At 38.9% G+C, this 10,000-nt stretch overlaps 1 protein-coding gene across 1 annotated transcript in view; it reads right to left on the reverse strand.

The window, feature by feature from the left end:
* LOC123504161 (peroxidase-like) overlaps positions 1 to 10,000 on the reverse strand; it is a 54,706-nt gene that overhangs the window by 29,120 nt on the left and 15,586 nt on the right. Inside the window, exons 2-4 of the mRNA XM_045254497.1 lie at positions 2,031 to 2,213; positions 1,139 to 1,298; positions 347 to 480 (exon numbers count right to left, since the gene is read on the reverse strand). Coding sequence (XP_045110432.1) covers positions 347 to 480; positions 1,139 to 1,298; positions 2,031 to 2,213 — 477 coding nt within the window. The remainder of the gene's footprint in view (positions 1 to 346; positions 481 to 1,138; positions 1,299 to 2,030; positions 2,214 to 10,000) is intronic.

The following is a 10,000-nucleotide window of genomic DNA, read 5'->3' on the forward strand; positions in this document are numbered from 1 at the left end:
ATTTTAATAATGATGATGACTGTGAAATATAACTATGGGAAAGCAATTAATGAATGACATGTAGTTTTGTGTAAAATAAATTACAGTAATTCTTGAATATTGTTTGAACATGAAAAATGCAATTACTGTAATTGGGAAAGGAATCTATGATTTTTCAATGATTGTCATTTTGCCAGCAACATAATGGATGTGTTTTATGAATTACTATTATTATTAATTTATTAAATAAACTATGAAAATTTGCTTGAGTATCTATAACCAGTAACCAGAGAAATTGTGCAATCTAGGATCACAATAATTACAACAAGAAAGTATGAAGAAAAAAAATATGCAAACAAGATCTTACCAAGAAAGCCTCAAAATCATCCTCTTGGTTCACCTCGTTTACTCCCATCTGACAGGCTTTGTTCAGGTCAGGGAACTGGATATCAGGCAGTGAGGGAGGGGCATGGTGCTGCTTGCTGATCAGTCCACCCACGTCTGCATCAACAAGAGGAGGGTATTTTGAAAAATGAGGGAAATAAGTATGGATAAGCTATGTGTTACAGAATGCAGAATTTGCATGGGATGTTCAGAGATGTTCTAAGTGTAAAGGCTTTTATAGTAAGGCCAGAGAGGGTGAAGAAATAAATAGTAGTGTATGGAAGTCAGGGGAAAATGTGGAAAGGTGCAAAAAAAATATAACCATAAAGAATAGAGTAGGATATGTAAAAAGACTAGAAAGTTAAAGGGTAAATGATATGTGGAAAATAAAAAGAACATGGATGTGAACAACAGTCAGAATGCAGTCAAATACTAAAGGAAGTGTAATGAGTGTATGAGGGAATAAAAGGAATTTTGATGAGCAGGATCATAATAAGTATGTGAAGAAGTAGAAATAAATGAATTAATGAAAGTTGTATGAAGAATATCATGAAATATTTTTTCTTTATAATTTACAAGGGTGAGAAAATAATACATAAAATTAGAAAATGTGTAGGTATACTTGTGCACTGTTGCACCTTGTATCCCTTACCATGTTGAGAGTATAAACACTAAACATACTCATATGTTACAATCATTTAAAAGAGAATGGACTTAAGGCAATCGAGGTTATTAGAAATGAAAACAACAGACAAGGTGTAATTTGAATACTCGCCCACAATTGGTTCCTTGGTGGGTGGACAACAGACACCCTGCTGTTCACTACTAATGGTGCATGGGGAACGGGACAGCTCGGCAATCTCGGCATAGAAAGTGGCACATTTCAGTAACAGCCGGCAGGTGCCCTGCTGCCTATCATAGGTGGTACAAGGGACCTGCATGGAAATATAAGCACAAGTGAAGTAAATGTCAGATGAAATTTCATTTTAATTTACTTTAGTCATCATGATTATGTTGCAGCAAATGACTTTTATTAAATTTATTTTGTCAGAGAGAGAGAGAGAGAGAGAGAGAGAGAGAGAGAGAGAGAGAGAGAGAGAGAGAGAGAGAGAGAGAGAGAGAGAGAGAGAGAGAGAGAGAGAGAGAGAGAGAGAGAGAGAGAGAGAGAGAGAGAGATAACAGACAACTCAAATGTTTCAGAGATGCTTAAATTAGAAAGGAAACAGCCATAACAGTGCAATATGCAATGATGTAAATGAAAAAAAATAAGTGCATCACTACCTGATTGTGGAACTCACATCACACGTAAGCTTTGCATGAAGAATGATAATTATACACAGACTAATATAACTATATGAAATACATATCAACTTATAACACTGACAGTCACCAATTCATTCTTTTCAGCTGAATTGTTTTCTAGTCTTCTATCCTGCACTCATGCATTGTCATTATTGCCACCTATTGTAAATTGTAAGTTAAAGTAATTCTCTATTTTCCAGTTTATTTTATCATGTAACATTATCTAATAACATTATCTTCTAAAGATTTACCAGTTCCTTTTTTCTAACATTATCTGATAATTTTATTTTCTAGTATTACCAGCTTTAGTTAAAGTGTTACTTTGTCTTTACAAATCCAAAGATTGTATTAGAACCATCACTCACTTCAGGCCTCTGTGACTCCCTTGGGAAGAAGATTGGCGAGGAAGCGCTTCCATCTGCCCGAGAAGATTCACTTCTGCTGACGGGAGGCTCATCCCCTGGGAACATCACCTGAGCTGCTGCCAGGCTCACTGTCAGGGTCACGACATACACTTTTCCCAGCATGCTCTGGCTTCTTCTTAATAACTGTTTGAAGGAAAATCAATCATTACTACTACTGCTTTGAAACAAAACATACGGCACTATCTTCACTGGTAGGTGTTGGTGTATGTTAGGCAAGAACACCGAAGAAAAATGTTGTACTTATATGTGTAAGATGTGTGGCATTCCTCTATTGCCTTCTATGGAACCTATTTCTATAAGCTTCATTGGGTCTTTTCTTTAGCTTTTTTTGTTGCCCTTTATCACAGACCTTAAGGGAATACCTGCTTGTTTTTCATGTGAGAAAGATCGGCTATAAGGGGTAGGAATAAGGTTCATTTAAAAAACACTCCCCAAAAGAGTCCTGAATCTGACTTCTTTAACTTTTCTTGTATTCATTTATCCACAGTGCTTCAGTGCAGGTTTACTTAAGCTACGAATTTGTCTTCACTACTCGCGTGACGCCGTATTAACTTTCATTTACTTAATTCTTCAGTAATTTACTAGTGTATCTGTTGTTGATATGGAAAATGATTCCAAATGATGGAATGGAAATGCAACATACAAAATACTGTATCACTGATGAGAGAGAGAGAGAGAGAGAGAGAGAGAGAGAGAGAGAGAGAGAGAGAGAGAGAGAGAGAGAGAGAGAGAGAGAGAGAGAGAGAGAGAGAGAGAGAGAGAGAGAGAGAGAGAGAGAGAGAGAGAGAGAGAGAGAAATGCAACATACAAAATACTGTATCACTGATGAGAGAGAGAGAGAGAGAGAGAGAGAGAGAGAGAGAGAGAGAGAGAGAGAGAGAGAGAGAGAGAGAGAGAGAGAGAGAGAGAGAGAGAGAGAGAGAGAGAGAGAGAGAGAGAGAGAGAGAGAGAGAGAGAGAGAGAGAGAGAGAGAGAGAGAGAGAGAGAGAGAGAGAAAATTTTAAGCAGAGATGAGAAAATGTTACTTCCGGAATGGTGACACGAGATTTATATTTTCAAACTGGAGAGCAGGAAGGAGAGAAGGAAGAAAGACGGTGCATGAGGCGTAGAGATCGTGGCGCGGCGGCGGTATGGTAGTGATGGCGAACTGTAGTGAAGGGATGGCATGGGCAACAACTGCTAATTCTCTTACTCTTGGCAACTTGGCAACATAACAACTACAGCAGCCAACCTTCGTCTGCTGGCTTAATAGGAAGCCAATAATCAAACTGCGCGTGGGATTTTGCGAATTTTCCGCATGAAGGGAACACAAGAACTCAAATCACTCGTATGTATGAAAGCAGAGAACAGCCAAATACAAAGAATCTTGTTATATTAGGAACTATGTTCTGAATATAGGTTGGGTGAGTTGGGGACAGATCGTACAATTTTTTTTTTTAAATAATCATAAAAAAAAACTTCAGTGAATTACATAAAGTTGAAGTTATTAATATAAAATATAGTCATTTGGCTATGTTGTGTGTATGGCACAGTTTTGGCATCACAACATTAATGGGTGAAAATAAGGCAAGAAAAAAAAAAAAAAAAAAAAAAAAACTAAGTGTACAGATCGTCCACAGGTGTGGACGATCTGTACAGGCATGTAGGTCCCTCAGAAAATTTATGTGTTTTAAAATTTTCTATATGCCTTTCAAACAATACTCTTTTAAATTGAAATAGGAAAAAATAATATAGCGGCAATGAAGTCAAATCATAATAAAAACTATTGCAACTCTCTCTCTCTCTCTCTCTGTGTGTGTGTGTGTGTGTGTCAAAAAATGAAATATTCCTGCGAAGCTTGTGTGTTCGAATATTCTCTCTCTCTCTCTCTCTCTCTGTGTGTGTGTGTGTGTGTGTGTGTGTGTATTTACCTAATTGTATTTACCTAATTGTAACATACTGGAAAAGAGCTATGCTCGTGTTGTCCCGCTCCATATCTATTAATGTCCAGCTTTTTCTTAAAATCATGAATATTCCTTGCGTTGACCACTTCCACGTCTAAACTATTCCATGCTTCCACCCTTCTATGAGGGAAGCTATATTTTTTCACATCTCTCCTATAAGTGGCCGTTTTAGTTTTTCCCATGCCCTCTCGACATTCTTTCATTCCACATACACAGATCTTCCCTATCCATTTTTTCCATGCCAATCATCACTCTGTATATTGCTATCAGGTCTCCCCTTTCTCTTCTGTTTTCCAGGGTCGGAAGTTGCATTCTTTTCAGTCTGTCTTCATAAGTCAAATCTCTTAAGTCAGGCACCATTTTTGTTGCAGCCCTCTGTACTTTCTCTAGTTTCCTTATGTGTTTCTTTAAGTTCGAGCCCACTGTATTGTTGCATATTCAAGCCTCGGTCTTATCATTGCAGTAATTATTTTCTTCATCATTTCTTCATCTAAATATACGAACGCCACTCTTATGTTCCTCAATAAGTTCAATACTTCTCAATTATTTTGTTTATATGTCTCTCTGGCGATAGGTCATTGGTAATTGTCACCCCAAGGTCTTTTTCTTCATGACTGGTTTTATGTCTTCATTTCCTATCTTGTACATACTCCTGATTCTTCTTTCACTCTTGCAGCTGCGGTGGCGAGTGGACGTGTTGTGTGTGCGCTCCGTTTTTGGCTGTGGTTTTTATAGTTAGCGAGTGGTGTTTGTGCTTGGTGTCTGTGTGTGGTGCTTTTGAGTGTTAGTGAAGTGAAAGTGTGTACTGCAAGTGTTAGATTAGAGTGAAATAGTGGTTAGAATCAGTGTTTGTGAGTTAAAAGTATTTTGGTAGAGCGAGGAGACTAGGCTTGTAACCGTCAAGTTGACCTTGAAAGAGGATTAGTTGACCTCACTTAGGCCCCCCACCACCGCGGTTCCCCCACCCCGCCGTCACCAAGTATTTTTATTTGTTTGTGAGTTAACAGATTGTAAATTAGTATGGCGGTAGCTACTGAGGTATATCAGAGTGTGATTGAGTGCGTGAAAGAGAGTGTTGAGGTGGGATTGGGAGAGTTTGTTGTGTGTGAGATGTGTGGGCATGACAGGAAGGTCGTTGACTTTTCTGAGTGTATGGTGTGTAGGCTCAAGAGCGAGAATTTAGTTCTTTCTCTTGAGCACCGAGAATTGCGAGAGGAAATCAGAAAGCTAAGTGAGGGGAAAAGTGCGAACGAAGTTCTCATCTTTGAGTTGAAGGAGGAGGTTAAGAGGCTTGGGGAGGCAGTGGAAAAAATTAGGCAGGAGATCAGTGTTAGGCCGAAGGTTGGACCTTCTGAGGGCGACAGGGTGGCTTGGCCCTCTGTCGGGAAGAGCAGAGTGGGGAAGAGGGAGCAGGCGAGCCAGACTGGGAAAGATAGTAGTCAGGATGGGCAGAGATGGCAGGTTGCGAGGGAAGGAAAGCGGAGGCAGTTAGGGAGGATAGGACTAAACCTGTTGAGTGTGAAAATAGGTTCGGTTTGTTGGAGGGGAGGGGAGAGTGAGAGTGGAGTGAATGAAGTGGTTGTGGTGAGTGAAAGGAGAAAGAAGGGGGTAGAGGAGAGGAGGAGGAGGGTTGTGCCTAGCACACCTCAGGTGTGTGTGGTGGGTGACTCTCAGGTTAGGTATTTAGATAGCACTTTCTGTGGGAAAGACAGGGATAGGAGGACGAACGTGTGTATGCCTGGTGCAGGTGTGAAGGCAGTGAGTGAGGAGGTGCAGAAGAGGGTTGGGGGATGGAGAGGAGGGTGTAGTAGTTTTGCACGTAGGTGGGAACGATGTCAGAGCAGGTGGGTCGGAGGAGTTAGTGGCAAGATTTCGGGAAATGTTAGGCAAGATAAGGGAGAGTGGTAGGAGGTGTGTAGTGTCAGGAATCTTGCCTCGTGTGTATGTTAGCAGGAATGGTTGTCTAGAGCCATTGGTGTGAATGATCGGGTAAAAGGGATGTGTAAGGATGTGGGTGTCAGCTTTGTGGATGTATGGGATAGGTTCTATGGGCGAAGGGATTTGTATGCTAGGGATGGTGTGCATCTGAGTAGGAAGGGTGTGGATGTGCTGAGTGGATGTCTGGAGGGGAGTTGGGATGGAGTGTAGGGGGTGAGGTAGCAAATGCATTCCAGAAGAAAGATGCTAGACATAAATTAGATAGGATAAACAGAGATAGTGAAAAGATTAGGAAAGATTTCCAGGTGCAAATAGGAGAGAATAAGATTAGGATTCCAAATAAGGAGACAGCATCTAGGAAGGTAGCAGGACTTAAATGTTTTTATGTAAATGCCAGGAGTCTTAGGAACAAGAAGGACGAGTTATCTAGTTATATAGTTGAGGAGGACTTAGATGTTGTATGTGTCACAGAGGCATGGGTAAATGAGGAAAAGTTTAGGAAAATAGGAAAGAATATGAAGTAGATGGATACATTATGTATTTACACCAGAGAATTGGTAGGATAGGTGGAGGAGTAGTTATTTATGTAAAAAATCCTTCATTTCCAGTCAGGTTAATGGTATTAAGGTAGATAACAGAGTAGAGTCCTTATGGCTGGATGTTAGAGTAAACAAAAGTAAGGTTATTAGAGTAGGAGCTTTTATAGACCACCTAACCAGTCAGCAGATGTAGACAACCTTATGGTAGATGAGATAAATAGGGGTGTACTAGTCAGACAATTATCTTAGGGATTTTAATCTTAAGTCAGTAAACTGGGAGAGGATGGTAGGAGATGCTAGTGAAAATAAGTTTATGGAAAGTTTTCAGGATAACTATTTAGTGCAGATGGTAGATAAACCTACTAGGGGGAGGAAGGTTTTAGACATAGTACTAACAAATATTGAGCATTGTTTAAAGGAAGTTGAGGTAGGAGAGACTTTAGCAAACAGTGACCATCATATAATTAGATTTATCATTAATTCCAGTAGGGATAATATAGTGAATAAGACTAGAGTCCCAAACTATCAGAAAGGCAATTATGGTAGGTTACGTCAGTTATTAGGAGAGGTAAACTGGGAAGATAGTTTTGGAAATAAAACTGCACAGGAGATGTGGGATATTTTTAAGGTTGTAGTAAAGGGTATAGTGATGCAGTGTATCCCTTACAAAGATATAAGGCAGAGAAACAGGAAGCCATTATGGTGGACTCATGAGATAGGTAGCCAGATCAGAGAGAAGAAGAGGGCATACAGAGAGTTGCAGAAAAGTGGGAAGATGTAGATTTGATTAGGTACAGACAGGTCAGAGATGATTTGAGTAAGGTTATAAAAAAGTAAAAGGCAGGCAGAGATAAAACTAGCTAGAGCTGGGAGTAAAGATCCCAAAAATTATATAGTTATTACAAGGTCAGTGATAAAAGAAATAAGGATAGGATTGGACCACTCAGAAAAGATGGTGTAGTAGTGGATCAAAATGAAGACATAGTAGAATTATTGAATGAACAATTTTCTTCAGTATTTACTAGGAAAGAATAGGAAATCCTGTTACAAACAGTGCGACGAGTAGTTTAAGAGCTTTAGAAAATATTGATATAAAACCGGGAATTATTAGGAAATTTATTCTTGAACTAGACGATAGGAAAGCTAGTGGTCCTGATGAGCTACATGCCAGAGTACTTAGGGAGGGTGTAGACAGTATTTCTGAAGCACTTAAGTTAATCTTTGAAAGATCACTTAGGTTTGCTGAGATACCTCAGGACTGGAAGTTAGCTAATGTTACTCCAATATTTAAAAAGGTAGGAAGGATGATGCGAATAATTATAGACCGATCAGTTTAACTAGTATAGTATGTAAGATACTAGAGAAAATCATTAAGGGTAGTATTTGGGAGCATTTAAATGAGAATAGATTAATTAGAGATACCCAACATGGCTTTAGATCAGGGAGGTCCTGTCTTACAAATTTGCTCGATATCTTAGAATATATTACCAAGGAGTTAGATGATGGAAATAGCATAGATGTTATATATCTAGATTTTAGCAAGGCGTTTGATAAGGTACCGCATAGGAGGCTAGTGTACAAATTGAGACTACATGGGATAGGGGTAGGTTAGTTGATTGGATTAGTGAATGGCTTTCTGATAGGAAACAGAGAGTAGTATTAAATGGGGCAATGTCTGAGTGGAAGGAAGTGGTTAGTGGGTACCCCAAGGATCAGTGCTAGGACCTCTTCTTTTCTTGGTGTACATTAACGATTTAGATATAGGAATTAGTAGCAAAGTATCAAAGTTTGCAGATGATACTAAGATAGCATGTGCAGTACAGGGTGAAAAGGACAATTACAGAATACAACGAGACCTGGACAGGCTGATAGCATGGGCAGACAGGTGGCAGATGGAGTTTAATTCTAAAAGTGTCAGGTTATGCATTTAGGTAAAGACAACACAAACTTTAACTATGAGATGGAGGGATGTTGGCTAGAGGCAGTAGAGGAAGGAAAGGATTTAGGAGTAGTGATAGACAGGACTATGAAATTTTCAAAGCAATGTTTAGAAGCAAGAAATAGGGCAAATAGGATCCTGGGTTTTATAAATAGAAATGTTAGTTATAAAAGTAAGGAAGTGGTGCGTAGCTTATATAATTCCTATGTTAGGCCCCATTTAGAGTATTGCATACAGGCCTGGTCACCCCACTATAGGCAGGATATCAACATGTTAGAAGCAGTTCAGAGAAGAGCAACTAGGATGATACCAGCATTAAAGCGCCTGGAGTATAGAGATAGATTAAAGGAATTAAACATGTTTTCATTTGAGAGGAGATGTATAAGAGGGATATGATAGAGTTATTTAAAATGTTCTCAGATACAAACTACATAGATGTGAGATCTTTCTTTACCTTAGAGGAGGGAAATAGGACTAGAAATCATGGCAGGAAGATTAGAAAGCAAGGCTGCAGGTTAGATATAAGAAAATATTTCTTTAGTCATAGGGTGGTAGACTTCTGGAATGCATTGCCAGAGACGGTTGTAAATAGCACTAGTTTGACAATGTTTAAAAACAGATTAGATAAGCACTTAAATTTATTAGATTTATAATTATGTATAGCACTGCATGATAGTTTTTATAAGAAATTTACTATAGTTAAACAAGACATGATCCCCATGTATGGGGACCACAAATTGTAGAGGATTTCACTGCAGGACTTAGCCCTGTTAATGGGCCAAATATTTAGAATTACTATATAATGTATTGTGTACTTGTAAGTGTATCTTTAAGTACTGATGACGAGGTCGCTGTGCGACTGATACAGGATAACCTAGATGGGCCCTGGTGGCCCTTTGTTATCCTATTATTTATGTTATGTTATGTTATGTTATATGCAAAATTAAGATAACTAAGACTACTTTATTTATTTATCAATCTTAATTAAGGTTTTAGCATTTTCTACACGTGAAAAAAATGGGAAAAGAAAAAAATAACAAGTAATCGATAAAGTAGCATTAACAAACATCTCTTTTTGAGAGTCAACATATAAGAAAAAGAAATTTACGTAGAAACAACGAAAACAAAGACACACACAGCTTCACACGTACACACAATTACATCCTTCTACACACACACACACACACACAACAGAATCCCTGCATGTAATTATCATGGCGGAAGAACCACCCATAAGGATCTTGGATAGGGACTTCCCATGAACAAGGAGATTAAAGAGAGGCCATGTAGGAAGTGAGTCTGTAATCATCAAGACCCAGGAAGCACTGAAGGTCTGCCTGCTTACTGCTCCACTGGGCCATAGCGGAAGGAGAGAGAAAACAAACGGTAGAAGGAAAGATAAAGAAGAGAAGAAAGGGTGAAAAAGAAGAGAGGCGAAGGATGATAATATATGGAAGAGAGTAAAGAAATAAGAGAGGAGTGGAAAGGAGACGAATGGAGTGGAGAGGATGATACATGCAGAGAGGATTTAAGAATGATTTACAAAGGAAA

Source organism: Portunus trituberculatus, chromosome 15 (assembly GCF_017591435.1).
Source record: "Portunus trituberculatus isolate SZX2019 chromosome 15, ASM1759143v1, whole genome shotgun sequence".
NCBI lineage: Eukaryota > Metazoa > Arthropoda > Malacostraca > Decapoda > Portunidae > Portunus > Portunus trituberculatus.